The sequence below is a fragment of the Rhynchophorus ferrugineus genome, unplaced genomic scaffold (assembly GCF_030347505.1).
Source record: "Rhynchophorus ferrugineus isolate W39M unplaced genomic scaffold, kcgeb_rfMv2 rfM3, whole genome shotgun sequence".
NCBI classification, from domain to species: domain Eukaryota; kingdom Metazoa; phylum Arthropoda; class Insecta; order Coleoptera; family Curculionidae; genus Rhynchophorus; species Rhynchophorus ferrugineus.
The window spans coordinates 47,023,590-47,041,113 of record NW_027472582.1 but is presented as its reverse complement, the minus strand read 5'-3'; the positions used below and the strand labels follow the sequence as shown (position 1 = coordinate 47,041,113).

General features: G+C 31.0%; 3 protein-coding genes across 5 annotated transcripts; 2 read left to right on the top strand and 1 right to left on the bottom strand.

Annotated features, from left to right (window-relative positions):
* The first annotated feature begins 10,642 nt into the window (after nt 1-10,642).
* pink (WD40 repeat domain-containing protein pink) lies at nt 10,643-13,695 on the top strand. 3 transcript variants are annotated; one of them, XR_013005082.1, is made up of 7 exons: nt 10,874-11,027; nt 11,082-11,192; nt 11,244-11,474; nt 11,544-11,733; nt 11,791-13,042; nt 13,102-13,373; nt 13,432-13,695. XR_013005082.1 is itself a non-coding variant. In XM_076400050.1 (6 exons), the coding sequence occupies exons 3-6, from the start codon at nt 11,268-11,270 to the stop codon at nt 13,651-13,653; spliced, it is 2,202 nt and encodes a 733-aa protein (XP_076256165.1). In that variant the 5' UTR covers nt 10,643-10,782; nt 11,082-11,192; nt 11,244-11,267; the 3' UTR covers nt 13,654-13,695. The 3 variants fall into 3 exon arrangements, 2 of the variants coding, with proteins under 2 accessions (XP_076256165.1, XP_076256164.1); XM_076400050.1 differs by lacking the exon at nt 10,874-11,027 and adding an exon at nt 10,643-10,782 and having other exon boundaries at nt 11,791-13,373; XM_076400049.1 differs by having other exon boundaries at nt 10,847-11,027; nt 11,791-13,373.
* Nucleotides 13,696-13,743: 48 nt separating this feature from the next.
* LOC143193724 (E3 ubiquitin ligase Rnf121) lies at nt 13,744-15,572 on the bottom strand. The gene is made up of 7 exons (XM_076400051.1): nt 15,140-15,572; nt 15,025-15,059; nt 14,809-14,950; nt 14,602-14,756; nt 14,323-14,551; nt 14,137-14,270; nt 13,744-14,083 (listed from the first exon to the last, which is right to left on the bottom strand). Exons 1-7 carry the CDS (start codon nt 15,173-15,175, stop codon nt 13,861-13,863), a joined length of 954 nt encoding a protein of 317 aa, XP_076256166.1. The 5' UTR covers nt 15,176-15,572; the 3' UTR covers nt 13,744-13,860.
* Nucleotides 15,573-15,682: 110 nt separating this feature from the next.
* LOC143193725 (uncharacterized) lies at nt 15,683-17,241 on the top strand. Its single transcript, XM_076400052.1, has one exon. It carries the CDS (start codon nt 15,964-15,966, stop codon nt 16,366-16,368), a length of 405 nt encoding a protein of 134 aa, XP_076256167.1. The 5' UTR covers nt 15,683-15,963; the 3' UTR covers nt 16,369-17,241.
* The last annotated feature ends 283 nt before the right edge of the window (nt 17,242-17,524 follow it).

Here is a 17,524-nt window from a genome sequence, read left to right as displayed (position 1 = left end):
TTGTTTATGGTTCGTATCTGGTTTTATAATGTTTTTCAGATGACCAATTAATAATCGGCAAGATCAAGATTGGTTTGCGCCAGGGTCGCGTTTCTAGTTAGCGCGTCCAGCTGACTGTGAAGTTCGTTTACTTCCTCCAAGAGGATCTCTCAAGAACATAAACATCGAAGATGCGGTCAGTAAGGACATACAATTGATTAAAAAACGCTTATAGAACATTCCTATACCTGTAGGTATCCGGTTCAATTTAATAAAATCTAATTGGCATTATATACGAAACATGAATATTTTGAAATATAATTTTTATATTTATTATATCATTTATTTTATCATTATATATTATTCTATTCTAATGGTTATATATGGTGGGTATTTTTATGTTATTTATATTGATATTAGATTGACACATACATTCAAACCTCTAGTATATAGAAAAAATATAAGTACTCACTATTATTTATTCAATATGTTGAAAAACGCTCTATGAAAGTATATTACTACAAGTGTTAGATGCTTGTATATATTTTAATCAGCTATATCTATTGGTCAAAATACGAAAGTATCCATGTAAACAATATAACGACACTGCATCACTATACATACTATAAGAGTTTTTGATTTTGTATTATTGAGTTATTCTGTATACACGCTAATATAATATGTATAAACGCTAGTCATGTTTAACTGTTAAATGTGTTGTCGAATCCCCCCTGGTACTAAATCCCAATTGTCGGTTCTGGTTTTAATGATTTATAAATGTTTAATTTTTATATTAATAACAAAGAACAACCTAGAAAGCCAAACGAGATTGAAGATAATGAATTACATAGCTAACTGGCTGAAAATAAATTTCAAACTCTGCTGACCAATTCTACTGTTGGTGAATCAACTGTTTACAGACCTTTACATATGGTGCGGATGATCCAAAAGGAGGCTAAATAGTCACAACATGAACTAACTGAAAATATAACCATTTCAGTTTCAGATTCGATATCGCGATTTTATTGCTTGCCATGAAAGAATTCTTGAAAGAGTTTTCTATGGCATATAATATATACTGGCGATACAAAATAAATATACTACGATACTCCAAGCGCAGAAAGTCGAGAATTAGTACAGATAAGCCATTTACATCGATACCGAGATAGGAAATTCATGGTCATAAAATTTTACGAGCTGCGAAAATAGAAGCAAACTGTTCAGAAAACAAGTACGGACGTCTACTAATGTCACGTAAACAAACTGAAAAACGTATTGTTGCAAAGACCATCGCGAGTAACAGATGCAAAGCCAATCTCAATACAATGCTGCAGCTCAAACTCGTCGAACCCATCGTATCCGTCAGATATAGCACCTTCTAATTGCCACTTATTCAGATCGACGCAGCATGATTTCGCTGCCATATGGTTTCAAAATGCTGTAGAAGTGCGAAAATTTATCGATGATTAGACTTGATTCAAACCAGCATCGTTATTTCGACACGGTATCGCAATGTTACCAGAAAATAGCAAAAAATTATAGAAAATGATGTAAAATATGTCTATTAACATATCTTATACAAATTTCTCTCAATATATTCCTTTTTCAGCTAATAAGAACCGCTAGCTATTTTGAAGTCGATTACAGTGACCTTTAAAGATAAGAGACAACTAATATGGAATATAACAGGTCAATTGAAAAGTCCACGAAAGGAATTTCGCGTATTAGCATATACTTGATGCTGAATATCCGAACACTGCCCCAGGAAAATCAACCATCAAGGATTGGTATGCTAAGTTCAGACGAGATAAAATGAGCACCGAAGACGGTGAACGCGGTGGGCGTCCAAAAGAAGTTGTTACCGAAGAAAACATTAAAAAATATAAAATGATTTTGAATGACCGTAAATTGAAATTGAATGAAATAGCAGACACTCTAAAGATATCAAATTAACATGTACATATAACATTCACGAATATTTGGGTATGAGAAAGCTCTGTGCAAAGTGGGTGTCGCGCGAGCTCACTTTTGACCAAAATCAATGACGAGTTGATGATTCAGAGCAGTGTTTGAAGATGATCCTATTTTTTGCGTCGATATGTGACAAAGGATGAAACATGGCTCCTCCGTTTCACTCCGAAGTCCAATCGAGTTCTCCGAGTGGACTGCACACGATGAACCCGCTCCAAAGCGTGGGAAAACGCAACAGTCGGGTGACAAGGTTATGGCGTCTGTATTTTGGGATGAGCATGGAATAATTGTCATTGACTACCTTGAAAAAGGAAGGACCATCAACAGCGACTATTACATAGCTTTATTAAACCGCTTGAAGGACGAAATCGTCGAAAAAACGGCCGCATTTGAAGAAAAAGAAAGTGGTGTTTCACCAAGACAATGCATCGTGTCACAAGTCAGTAAAAACGATGGCAAAAATCCATGGATTGGGCTTCGAATTACTTCCTCATCCACCGTATTCTCCAGATCTGGTCCCCAGCTACTATTTCCTGTTCTCAGATATCAAAATAATGCTCACTAGGAAGAAATATTCGTTGAATAAAGAGGTGATCGCCAAAACTGAGGCCTATTTTGAAGCAAAGGACAAATCGTACTACAAAAATGGTATCAAAAAATTAAGCGGTCGCTTAATCAGTGTATAACCCTTGAAAGGAATTATGTTAAATTAAAAAAAATTGCCAAAAAAATGTGTTTTACTCTAGTAGGCCGGGGACTTTTCAATTAACCTGTTAACATTGTCTCATTATAAACAATTGTTGATATCCTTGAGAAGATTCTATAATAATTCATGTGCTCAACTGCCACAAACATTAGATGGTGTAAGAACCTTACACAATATTTAAAATATTGATATTCAACTTCTCCTATTTGAGCAAATACCTTACTGTGTATTCAACCAATGAAGAACCTGTATTTTCATGGCCCGTTAAATAATTAGGAAACAAGGAAGGTGATATACCAGATTGGTTCGGTTTTAAAATCCTTGAACTTCTTGAAACTATTTTGGTTTTTATAAATCTCTCTCAAAACCTATTTCGATATGTTCTCTCAAAGTAGTCTTGTGGAGTATCTGAAACTTCGACCATATTTAAGTAAATATTTCTTTCTGAAGATACCACCCTTAAAATATATTAAATTGTAAATTTTCGTTCACACATTTTCGATGAATCTGCGCTATTCTTCGGGAATAAAAAAATAACTATATTATATACGACCTTCTGAAATGCCTCATTTGAAGTCATAATAATATTTAGCTTACTAAGTAAATAAATTACTTACGGTAATAGTCTAGTCGAGGCTGCTCTATAGACTTTTATCTTTCTAAAGCTCTATAATATGTCTTTATGTAATAGGCGTAACTAAATTTATAGTACTTTAAAGTCACTTATTAGGGGAATCCGAAATTATTTTTCATCAAGCTATTATTTTGTTTTTCAATATAACCTCCTTGAACTTCAACACAGTTGTTCCAATGATCTTCTAAATTGTGAATACAATCTCTGAAGTAATAAAATACTTTTAGCAAAAAAATTTAAACCGACTTCAAAAAATAAATAAGGAACTCACTAAAAAGTAAAAAATAATCAAGCTTAGATGTTTAATACAAAAAAAGTGTTAAAATAAAAGACGTAATAAATAAATATAGATAAAAACCTTATTAGCCTATTTAGTACGCATATTTTATATTCTACTATATACACACAATTTAGCTTAATACCTACATAAAACTATTCATCTATTTACAATATTACTTTAACTTTTGCAATTTTTTTTTGCTTTTGCATTTACCAAGTGATCAATTTGAAGTCGGTACGAGCAAAAAATTATATTTCTTTGTTCGTAATTTAATTTTGTGTATATATCACAAAATTATATTATTATTTTCGTATTGTTTGGGCTCGGGATGTTATATGCTATGGTCAGTGCTTAAAAAGCAAACTTAATTGCTTTTGCACTGAACAATTTCTGATTTTCCGTCACATCGAATCAACAATTATATCCAATTATCTGATTATTTTAGATCAAATAAATATGTGAAAACTTTGTATGCCTTTGAAATTTCAGGGATTCCCTCGATTTCTCCCCTTCCCCGTCAGATTCTGACTTGGGTGACTAGCTCGGAAGTGCACTAATAAAAAAAACTTGAAAATCGATCCACAATTGACAAACAAATTGGCAAACATACATTAAAAAAGTATATATATATATATATAGTCGAACAAAGAACCTCATCCTTTTTTGAAATCGGTTAAGACTGTCGAGATACTGGTTCTATCCAAAAAAATAATTTTCTTTGCATACATTTGTTTATATATTACAAAAGCTAGAGGGAACTAATTCTGGCGGATAAACTAGAAGTTGCATTTCATATTCGTTTGTTGATTTTTGAATCATGTGAGTTTTGTTGTATTAATGAAAATTTATACCTTTCATCCAACTGGTCCGAAAGGATATAATATTATTTTAAGTTTATTGACTTACTGATTTAAAACTAATACACAAAGAAAATTCCTTTGCACGTCAAAAAGTCTCTCAAAATAGTTCGCCTCGTTTACTTCGACCATAACGGTGAACCGATACTCAAAATCCTGTCAATAATGTTTGTACAACTCCATAAAATTGTAAACCTCTACTAAATGTCTCTCCATTAATCGTTGCTCTAACAATTATTCGAAATTGTCTATATTTAATTGAACGACGCTTATCTACATCTTGAAAGTAGATCCACATTTACACATCGTGTAATAACAAAAAAATTAATTCCTGAAAGAGCCATTTGTGCCATTTTCGATCGCTGCCATTTTCGAAATGAAAATTCTAGCAGCTTTGCGAAGCTATAATATTTGCATTTTATAATATAACATCTACTCTAAGGCATAAATCGTTGAACTCATTTCAACCAATGTTGTGTGTGGAATAGTTTTACAAAAATTGATTGTATCTAAGTTTGAAGAAAAAAATTAATAGAGGGGGCACAAATTATCATTACGTTAAAAAAGATGTGCTATCTTCATTTATATGCGGCTTGATTTTGTCTACATGGAAAGCAACATTTATATTTATTTCATTATTTCAGTCAGTTTCAACCCGTGAAGACGTATTTTCTCAATACATTCCAACCTCTGAATAAATACTGTCTTACAGAAAACATCTGTGTTTAATCATAAACTGTAAGATAACACGTGACTCTAAATAAAGGTCGTTATATTTTTAATTTTGCTCTGTTCTCTTTAAACCCCTTAAACCAACGTACATTCTAATAATATAAAGTATTTGTTCTAGAACGAGTAAAATACGAAGTGATATATATTAACAAAAAGTACCTAAAAACAACTTCGGTATTTGTTCAATAGCCTATGCAATGCAATCACAGTTATGATCAACACAATGCTCCTGAAACAGTCTTAAACAAAAACTACATGCCACGCGGAACAGATTCTGCGAAAACAGACCAGGATCAGCAACCATTGATTACAGAAACAAATAAAAATAAACAAATTGAAATAAACATGAGACCAAGCCAAGAAAAAACAATTACCCAACCACCAACAACTCTCTACAATGTATGAGTAATTAAACCTATTCAGGATCTACTAAAAAGCAACACACATAACTACAAATTTAAAACAATTATTCGAAACATTAAAAATAAAGCTATATGACGATGAGTAATTTAACACACTCGTGCCGGAAATAGACAAGAGGAACACGCAATACCACACATTCAGACCAAAATGTGACAAAAACTTGTAAATGTGTGCTGAAAGGACTACATGGTAGGTGGTACGTGGTAGATATACACTAATATTATAAACAATAGCATCGCATAAAAAAAAACTTTGCCAATGTTTTATAATAGCATCAAAAAAAAAAAGAAAATAATAAGACAATCTAGAGCAGGGGTGGCCAAATTTTTGTATATAAGATCTACTTTTTATCTTAAAAGTATGTCGCGATCGACTTGCTCTCATAGGTGTAGTTTAAGCGGAAAGAAGGGGTGAAATACATATATACATGGTGTGAAAACAGGAAATAGTCGCTGGGAGCCAAATCTGGATGAGGAAGGAATTCGAAGCTCAAATCATGGATTTTTCACACGGTGCACTGTCTTGATGAAGCAGCACTTTCTTTTTCTTCAAATGCGGCCGTTTTTTCTGCGATATCGTCCTTTAAACGGTCCAATAACGCTATATAATAGTCGCTGTTGATGATCCTTCCTTTTTCAAGGTAGTCAATGAAATTTATTCCCTTTCCCACGCTTTGGAGCGGGTTCATCGTGTGCAGTCCACTCGGATGACTGTCGATTGGAATAATAGAGCCATGTTTCATCTTATGTCACATATCGATGCAAAAACTCGGGTTTATTACGCTTGATCATCTTCAAACACTGCTCCGAATTATCAACTCGTCGTTGTTTTTGGTCAATAATAAGCTCGCGCGGCACCCTCTTTGCACAGAGCTTTCTCATACCCAAATATTCGTGAATGATATAATGTACACGTTCAGCTGATATCATTAGAGTGTCTGCTATTTCATTCATATTCAATTTACGGTCATTCAAAATAATTTTGTGAATTTTTTTAATGTTTTCGTCGGTAACAACCTCTTTTGGACGTCCACTGCGTTCACCGTCTTCGGTGCTCATTTCGCCACATCAAAACTTAAGGATTGGTACTTGATGGTTAATTTTCCTGCGGTAGTGTCTGGAAACTCGGCATAAAGCCAAGTTTTTGTTTCAACTGTATTTTTTCCTTTCAAAAAGCAATATTTTATCAACAAGCGAAATTCCTTTTTATCCATTTTTTTTCACACTAACAAAAGTAGCTTCACTCAAAATGCTAAAATTCACAAACTAATAATCCGACAGCTGTAAAATTTATACACGCATCTTTTGAGGGTTAGGGCTAACTAAAAAACAAATGCATTTTAATTCTAATAGCGCCATGTATGTGTCAGGCCGGGAACTTTACAATTGAGCTGTTAAGTAAAACGTTCAAAACTTTTTTTTCTTTTTTAAATCACTTACTAAATTTTCGAGATATAGGCTCATGAAGAAAATAAATTTCCAGACCCAACTTTTGATAGCATTCCATATATGTGGCACCTAAAATAATCGATTTACCGAAATTTTTCAGGACATATTTTTACTAACTTAAAATGCAATTTAATTTTTTTATCACCTACAGTTTATAAGTCGTACTATTTATTCTTAAATATGAAAAAATCGTTATAAAAATAATGCACAGTATGACCGATAATTTGATATCAATGTTTCAGTTGCGCATTTTTTTTTTTTTTTTGGCTAGGAAAAATCATGATGAACATGACTTTTTCGGCTTGGCTTTTTCTAATATATCAAGAACTTGCCGAGTAAACAACACATTTATCAATCTTATAATTAAAATTGTTATGTATTTTTAGGTTATCCACCATATTTGGAAAATAATTTAGATTATTTTGTTACAGATGTTTTATTGTTCTTCTAATTCTAAATTTAAATAACCTAATATTGAAGTAAAATCGATAAAAAAAATGCTAAGCCACTAAGCCAAGATCCATCATTTATATTTTCACAGTTCCCATCTTGTTCGTAAAGAAAATTTATAATTACAGGCAATTATAGGAATTACCTCTGCTTAGTCATCTGATATCGGTATGTAGTAACATTTCCATTTTGCCTTCATCGAGCTGCATTTGGAAGAGGCGCTATCTGAGGGAACGGAACGTCTTTTGAGAGAATTAAGAGAATTATTTTAAATGCTATTTCCATTACCATTTCTGTTATTAATCTCTTACTAGTTAAGACTTGCAATAATGCAGTGATAGTACAAAAATGCTTGGAATGCATCTTCATTTTGATATAGAGCTATAAATCTATTTGATCTTGGAAAATTCAAATGCATTAAACTATTGCTAGAAAATGTTGACTTCTACAATTGCTCAAAGTCAAAACAAACTTTAGTGTTAATATTAATACAGAAGGACTTTGCACTAACAACTAATTGATATATTACAAATAACTGACCTAACAAGACTGAGGACTAAAGAAACCACAAGCTTATTTATAGTTACAAAATGATATGTTAGCATAATACAGAGTAAAGGTTAGTAAACTACAAATAGGATATAAATAATCATATAACTGAACCGTCTCTATATTGCACAAGGTGTCAAGAACACACTCATCCAAGAACATAATGTCACAAACCTTTCAGACATGCGAAATAAGCAGGAAAACATTCAACCATAAACTTCACCCGTAATGTACGCGACGATAAGGTATAATACTCCAATTACAACGGCGATAACCCAGGAAATTACAAGGATTACGTACTTTGCAAGCAACTACAGGAAAACGTTATCACGCCGTTAAAGGAAAAAGAAATTAGCAACAACAAAGACAGTCCGTATCATCCAGACTATCCAATAAGACCTTTCAACCAGAACTACGATATTTACAAACAAAGTTGACGAGGTCCAAGCACAAAACGTATAAGCAACATTTGCACTAATTGTACCTCCCATATCAGTAAACTGGAGGAAATTATGAGTGTACTAATGGAACAAATGAATACAATGCTTCACCGTCACCAGTAAAATAACCGCCGTATGGAATGCCAGTGACCTCCAACAATATTCCAAGGAACTAAAAATATTTACAGCTAAACAAAATATGGACATAATGATGGTTTCCCAAACACATTTCATCATAAGCTGTATCATACTAAACAAAACACTCAAATAATAAAGCAGATGGAGCTACAGATATAATCATATGCGAAGATAAAGCATATTAGAGAGAAAGATTTAGCAAAGACTACCCACAAGCAACCGGTCTAGCTATAAAAGAATTTCATGGGTCAATAACAGTGTTCGCTATATATTATCCACCTAAAGATAAGAACAAGGTCGAATATTTCGAAACCTCTTTAATACATTCGGAAGAAGAAGATGACACTGTGAGACTCAATATTGATAGCATCAAAGCGCAGAGAATTATTCAAAGCAATGAAGACTGATAACCTACAACATATTGGCCATTACATAGAATCAAAAGCCTCGACACAACGTCGTGTCACTGTCAACACACAAAAAGTGCAGGGCAGAATTATATTTGGATCTATTGCCTGGGAATATTTAGAGTAAAGCTAGATAGAATAACTTCCCTAAATTTGCTTTCAAAAAATGAGATAAATATAGAAAAAGCAGCAATAAATATAACAAATATACGGGAGGTATCTGACACCTAACAGTGAAATACATTAAAGAGCTAATCCATAACGAGCAAAACTAAAATCTTCAAGAATATTTATTACTGGATTAATGTCAAAGAAATTTAACAAATAACAAAGAGGGAAATTCAGTCCAAAAAGGTCCTGGATATGGCATAATAACCAGGAAAATTCTACAAGAGCTGAAATGGATAAAAAATAACATTTACATTTGTTCAATGACCTGTCTAGCATTTGAAGAGTGACTCAAATTACTATGGTTCTAAAACCCGGGAAAAAATCCAGAGAGATTCCTACTGGCCTATAAGTCTATTACCTGCATTATCAAAAGTCTTTGATAAACTATACATGAAGAAAATATTTATAAAATACAACTATGGCTGAAGACTTATCTCTGAAACAAATGAACAAAAATATCTTGTTGTCCATCCCAGAGCAACGTCTAACTTGCAAGAACCACATACTTGCTAAACGAAAAATACTTGGACTAAAACAAAAATAAATGTACACGTCAACATACGAGGCACTTCTGGCAAATCTAATATAACCGTCACTCGACAGTTCCAAAATAAGGCATTGCGATTATAGTCGATGTAAATGTTGGCACCCTACTACGTATTTAATGAAGTGGTTCAGTGTGATATCCCTCTTTAACCCATAACAAAAATAATCCAAAATGTTAGTGTTAAATGCCTCGAAAGAGTATTAATGCTCCCCAATATACCATCACTATATAATATACTCGTTAAACTAAAACTTTTGCTACCATTCTATCTGATCAATGCATAGGATCACTTAGTGAAATCTACTATATGTCATGTAAATAATTATCATAACAAATATTTATTGTATCGAGCACATTGTTGAACCACTAAGGATAATATATAAAATGTTTCACTATTTCATATATCCTTTAATGTTCATAAAATTAATTAACAAAATATACAAATATTCTTAAACAATACACCACATTACAAAACATGTCGCGACAAACATTTTCTTGTGTTGAATCAATTAAATATTTAAGTATATTATCAATTTCGTAGACTTCTATAAACAGTTGCACTCTGACAAAACAGTTATAATCACAACACAGTCGCCTAAATTAGTTATGAAGTGTATACTAAATTAAAATTAAATTATCCCTTTAAAAAAGCAACAACCACTTCAAAATTACAGATATAATTTATTATAATATTATATAGATATCTCACCCTATATAACCATGTTATCAATTAAGTATCAATGAGTTTTACATGTTTCTACAAAAGACTATTATATCAGTTTGTGTTCCTTCTCCCATAGTCAATTATTTACCTTTTATGTTTATTTACAATTAAAATTAGCGCAAATAAACATGCTATCTCATTTACATTAACTGATGTGGAACTTAATTATTTGTTATTGTTAGCTGAGGCGTTTTCAATAAATTTTCATTTTTATGTTTAATTAATATAAAAAAATTGCACAAACAAGAAAAAGTATTACTTCTGATTTACTGTCAAATACTATTGCAGCATTATTCACATAGATAAACTGAATTACAAAATAAAAGGTGCTGGTACTATTATGAAATGTAGTAATATTAAAATGCCTTCAAATGTTATGCTTAAAATTTTACAAGCGGATTTCCGATTTTATGCATTAATTATATCAAAACGTCAACATAAACATAACCACACATTTTTTTTTTAGTACATTTAAGAATCTTTTAAAATGGACAATAACTATATTTTCTCTGAACATTCTAGTAGAATAAATGATATTATAGTAAAATTTAATTCAATGCAACGAATAAAAGTTTGATGTTTAAAAATAAAATTTTAATTTATGATCTAATTTTCCCATTTTCAGATCAAATCTTTCGATGTTTCTGCTAACTTTATAGTCTTTGGAGCCAGCAGTGGGGGTATATATGTCCTGAGACGCGAGCCTTGTGAATATTTTAAAATAATACCTAGCAAAGTTAGTTAAATTAACAAAGTAAGTTTAAGAAATAAACTATAATATTTTCAGGAAGGGTCAGCTGATATAGTTGCAATGTCAAATAATGAGAAATATTTAAGTGTAGGAACAGAGAAAGGCTTAGTAATTATTTATGAAAATTTTAAAGAATTTAATATGGAACATCAATTATTTAACGAACATGCAGGTAATAAAATTACTGCAATGAAGTGGCATAATAACATTTTATGTATTGGCGATGAATCAGGAAAAGTTTCAATAGCTTCTCAATCAGCATTACTGGTAATAATTCACTTATATTGTATTGTATTTACTTATATTTTATTGTATATATGTATACTATATTTGTAGACCAAAGCAATATTTCAAGTGCCTTCCGAGTCTATAATGCAATTGGATTCCTCTGTAGTACAAATTGATGCTTATAATAACTATTTATTAATTTCTACCACCACTAAAGCTTGTTTATGCAATACTAATGAAGAATGTTATATTCAGATAGGAAAAAAGTTAAGAAATGGAAATTTTGGGGCTTGCTTTTGTGAGTTATTTATGACTATAACATATAATTGCATATTATTTATATTATATTTTTAAGGCCAAAATATGCCAACATCTGAAAGTACAGATATTTGTAATAAAGATGATTGCAAAATATACTGTGCTCGACCTGGACAAAGATTATGGGAAGCTAGCTTAAATGCTAATGTTATTATGACTTATCAATTTAAAGAAGCTTTAAAGATAATTCCTACAGATGTATTGCTCATTAGACATGATAAAAATGCAACACTTGATGAAAATTTAAGGTTTGGACTGGATAATGACAAAGTAGATGAAAACTTTAATTTTCAGAAGATTTATGCAATGTATAGCCGATTTATTTTTACATATTATGATAAAGAATTGTACATATTTGATTTAATTACTAATAAATTGCTTTTTTGGTTTCGCCTGTTCCATACTATAAAGGATGTTGCAATACTTAATAATACGTTATATGTTTGGCAAGATAACATGGAATTAAGAGTGTTCTCATTCATGAAATTAGAAGACCTAATTCTGCAAACATTATATAATGAGCAGTACATCTTATGTGCGGAAATTTGTGTCAAATACTGTGATAAATTGTTAAAACTAATACCTAAAGTTCCAGAATTGTACTTAATTGATATTTTAACTACAAAATTATCTAACTCAAGTGTAAGAGATCAATTACTATATGTACTCAATAGCATCAAAGACCATAATGAAAGTATTATTATTAAGAATACAATTACTGATGAAAATATCAAAGAAAATAAACATGAACAGTATTCAGAAGAAAATAAGCAAGATAATAACTGTAAAACATTACTTAAACAATATATTGTTAATAAAACACATAATAGAATTAAAGTACCTGAGGCTCAAAAAATTTTAAATGTATTGAGTATTGGTGAATTGTTTATGTTATTAAATTATTTTAATCAATATATTTCTAAAGAATTAAACGAAGATGCAACGGAATGGTGCCAGGAACAATTCCTACAACAAATTGACAATAGAGATATGGTTTTCCAAGAATTGCCCGATTACTGTTTAGACTATTTAACTAATGCTGTGATCAATATAAACAAATCTGTGAAATATTCCTGTTCTTGTGGATACCCTTTACCAATATGTCATAAATACGAACCAAATCATTGTGAAATTGTACTCGATATACTTACTAATAGAAGAGACATGGATACAATTTTCAAAGAAATTCCATACATGTCCCGATATAAAATCAAAACGGAAAGATTTGGAATAAATCTAACGTTATTGATACAGTTTAATGATCAGCAACTGCTCAAAGAATATTCAAAGTATCTGCTATTTGATAAGTGGTATGATGTATTAGCTCATTTTATTAAACTTAATTTAGGGCTGTGTTTAAATTGCGACGGACCGATTAATGTGGATGGCTTAATTTCATGGACAGAGATGGGGAAAATCGTTCTGCAATCATTAGGTCCAACAAGCACGATAAGGATACTAAAATGTTTCGAAAGAAATATTCCAGCAGGAGCTCTCGATGCTACATTTTATCAGACGTGTATAGTAGGGCAGGTGTTTAAAAATAATGCCGATATAAAAACAAGCAATAAGGCAGCAGTTGCTTTTGTGGATAAATTAGAGGGAGAAACTTATAATGAGGTAACTTTTAAAGATGAACCAGAAGTTAGTGAAATATTGAGCAATGTAATATTCTTAGTTTCAGAGGCACCTGGACAAATATTTTAACAAAAAATATCTTAAAAATTCAAGTCTTCAATCTTCTTCCTTATGGGTTGACAGCAAAGCGAAATGTCCAATTTGCAAACTGTCATTGAAAAATGATGCCTTTGACTGTGAAACTGGCAAAACTTGTCAACATATATTCCATAGCATTTGCTTAAAACATAACAATGGAAATTGCACTTTCTGTACTGAATAAATTGCTACTGATCTTTTTATAATTAAATCTTTCCTTTAAATAGCCTGCATTTTTAATTTTAGTACTAGTATATACCAAATACAAGATAAGTTAATAAAAAGAAATTAATTTATTTTTTGAGTTACAATACTGTCCAAGTCACATTTTTAAATACAAATTTACAATTTCAAAACAAAACATCAAATTCCAAGTTATTCTTTATTTGCACTACTCCAGCCCTAACACATAATTAATGCCTTGTACCATAAATAATACCATTGGCTGCCAAGCAACTAGCCATCTTATCCAATCTAATAAATGTCCAAATAGTATATGAGGTTTTTCCCATGGATTTGAAAACATTTTCTTAAGATCCACCTTTTCCTTACAATAAGGGCAAATTTGTTTTTTTCCCACTATACACCAACCTCTAATGCAGAACTCATGAAACCTATAAACAATTTAGAATAAAATGTGTATGTACCAGTAAAACTATTATCTTACACGTGGCCACAACTTAACTCATATGTATTTTCCAAAACACCTTCCTCTTCTGCTGAAACTAATAATCTATTTCCACAAATTGCACAAACATTTGGGTCCAAATTTTTTGTTGGTATTCCTTGAGGTGTATAATACTGTAACATTATATGATTCAATATATACTTGCAATCATTTAAACAAATTTACCCCTATATGTGATGCCATTTTATCAGCACATATTTCTGAAATATCTCTACCTAATACACCATAATACAATCCATAAAATATAAATAATAAAGCTATATCCATCAATTGATTAGGTGGTGAACTAAATATTAAATTCAACCCAAAAAATACAGACATCATCATTATATATCCTACAATACCCAGGAAATAACTTAGTTTATAAAGTAGTAAAAACCACTTATACACTAGCCTGAAAATACAATAAGTATTAATAATACATACAGATATTAAAGTTCATACCTTGGTGTGGTCCCTTCTAAGGGTCTTTGGGTAGCCTTACGAAAAATTAAGCCTGTTATACAGGAGAACAATAACCAAATAAATATAAATCTCCACCACTGATGCTTTAAACAAACCATTACAGGAACTAACCACATTCCTAACAGCGAAATTATCTAGAAAGCAAATTGTATTACTGATTTATTAGTCAAAGTTAACTTTCCATACTGAGTAACTTTTATAGTGACGCTTCTTCCATTCTAAGAGAAGTAGTTGTGCTACAATCAAACTAATGATAAGGATAACAACCATCTCTGCATGCATTTTCTCATGTCCCTTGTGTTTTTCATGTAACTTTTGATGGTCATATCTTAAATTAAAAAATTAAATATCAAAGCTAAGAACCGTCGACTAATATACATATTCAATCAACCATTATACTACCTTTGTTTTTCTTCAGAAGTCAATTCATCTAGGGTCTAAAAAGGTAGTAAGTTAAAATAAGATTAGAGATTGAGAACTATGTTGTTTTTCAATCGGAAATTGAAAAACTACATACCCGATTTCCAAAATCTACAGGTTTATGAAGATCCATGATAAATCTATACGTCTAATTATTTTATTTACAATGACCCTCAAAATCTACAACATTATTTCTAATTTACATGACTTTGCCACCTCAAAATCAACAAGATTTTTAGGTTAAAGATAGGAAAATATCCGATCACGCCATCCAATACTACCAACATATTCTAATTGGATATATTTTTAAATTTATTAAATATCGAATTAGATAGGAAATTTTAAGACAATGTATTTATAACATTTTAATATTTTAAAAATAATTATATTTTAGAACTTATCTGAAAATAATTTATGAACTCCTGTAATTAATTATGGACGGAAATATATGAATTGGTATGATTTTTAAGAACCAAATAATTTAATTGGCGAATATGTTTGAATTCAAAAAAAGGTTAAAAAAGGAAAAAGCAGAAATTTAACTTTTTTCTGTGATATTCTATATATGTGCAACGAGCGCCCTCTAGCAGTGAGTTATTTAATCCGTCGTTTATATAGAGATTGTTGCACGTCGATGCTTCATTTCTTAAATAGTGTTCGGTTGTGCTGTTAGCAAATTAGTTAACTACTTTAACATTTTTTAAAAATTTTGTGTGTTTAATCAGATACGGCAAAATTACCGACTAATCGTTTTTAATAATCCCCCCTATCGTCAAAAATTTTCGTTACATACATTTGTTTTGTCGAAAACGTTATTACAGTTGACGCGCAAGTCGCTTTTGCTCGCGTTGACAGTACAGATTTTGTTCTTAAACAGTAGAGTGCGTTTTCGGTCCGTTTTGTTTACCAAAATAAACAATTATGGCCTTCATGATGCCGGTAGTGAAGAACGATTGGGATATTTACAAGTCCAATCGTTGCCGTAGACAATCCGAATGCTCTAATTCCAACTCGTGCCGTTCCAGGAAGGTATCAGAGAGTCGATCAGAGGGACCTAGCAGCGCATCCACATCCCCAGGTTCCGATTACATTTCCTCATCGCATAGATCGGTACCAGACAAAATGTCTAAACAGTATGCAAGATCCTACTCAGCTACTTACTCCAGAACCAGTTCCACCAGCTTACAGAGTCCAATAAAAAGTACTGCCTCTTCACCGCCGAAGAACTCTTCTAGTACAAGTTTGAACAAGTTTCATAATCGTTTATTGGATAAATTAAAAAGAACCATGAAATCCGGTAAGGAAGACGAACGCACCAGTTCATGATGCATTCAGTTTGGTGAGAACAAGGATGTGTCATCCTAGCAATGCTTCGACGCTTTTTCCAGCACACCACGAAAATAACGTAGATTTATTTTTGGCAAGATCTGAACGAATATATATCAGTCTTTCGTGTATAAGTATCAGGTAGATGATATTTGATATGTTGCCTGTGATATGTAGTGAGTTTTTTTGTATTCATTCGTTTTCTAAATTATAATATCATTTTATTTTATTTTTACATAGTGTTATTTCTAGTGAAATTATTTACAGTTTTTTTATGTAGCAAAATTTTAGACCAAAAATACTGAAAATTATTCTTATACATTTAACTGTAGTAAATCGTTGCTTTGGTATTAGAAAAAATCATCAGTCCATAAAAATTTTATTTTGCATTCGAGATATTTATTTTTTCTAATGGCAAAAATGTATTGTAAACTGAAATGTAATTTGCAATGTAAGACTGGTTAGGAAGAAGAGTGCCTATTTATTTTGAAATGATATTTTTTTAGTTTATGCTTTTAGTATAACAATCATAAAAATGACCTAATATTCTAAAATATTAGAGTGTTATTTATTTTGTAAGTCTTTGTTTTGTTTTGATACTATTCATATGTTCAGACCTAAACATAAACTGAAAAAACATTAGATGTTTCCACAGCTTCTACTTTTTTTAAGCAATGTATAACAGTTTATTGATAAGTTATATATTATTTATTCTAATATAGGTGATAATATGGAACTAATGTTACATAAATCTTTCTATTTTATTTATTCTTGCACCAATAGAATTATATATGTAATTTCTGAAAATGTCTTATCTGACATTTTTATTAATTCAATAATCATTCTTAAATATATGATGTTTAATTACAAAAATATTGTGTTTTATTTTGATGTGATTTATCTATAGGAGGCTGGTCCCTATTTGCATAAGAATTATCAGCTGTTTTTGTTTACTTAATAAATGTGATAGTAGAAAATGTTGCATAAATAACTTTAATTAAACCATTTAAAACTATATGTAGTAGATATTTTTTTAAATAAATTCATATTCTGATTATGGTGTAATACAGAAAAGTTTATTATTAAATCAAAATGTCCATATTTAGAAATCTTATTTTACATGTTTGTAGATAATCATATAACATTATAATATTTA

Coding starts and splice junctions, on each gene's coding strand:
- pink (XM_076400049.1), top strand. CDS start 10,944: ATGGACAATAACTATATTTTCTCTGAACATTCTAGTAGAATAAATGAT. Junction 11,193..11,243: donor TTAAAATAATACCTAGCAAA/GTTAGTTAAATT, acceptor TAATATTTTCAG/GAAGGGTCAGCTGATATAGT. Junction 13,374..13,431: donor AGGGAGAAACTTATAATGAG/GTAACTTTTAAA, acceptor TAATATTCTTAG/TTTCAGAGGCACCTGGACAA.
- LOC143193724 (XM_076400051.1), bottom strand. CDS start 15,175: ATGGATCTTCATAAACCTGTAGATTTTGGAAATCGG. Junction 14,757..14,808: donor GTCACTATAAAAGTTACTCA/GTATGGAAAGTT, acceptor TTTGCTTTCTAG/ATAATTTCGCTGTTAGGAAT. Junction 14,084..14,136: donor GAGTTAAGTTGTGGCCACGT/GTAAGATAATAG, acceptor AATTGTTTATAG/GTTTCATGAGTTCTGCATTA.
- LOC143193725 (XM_076400052.1), top strand. CDS start 15,964: ATGGCCTTCATGATGCCGGTAGTGAAGAACGATTGGGATATTTACAAG.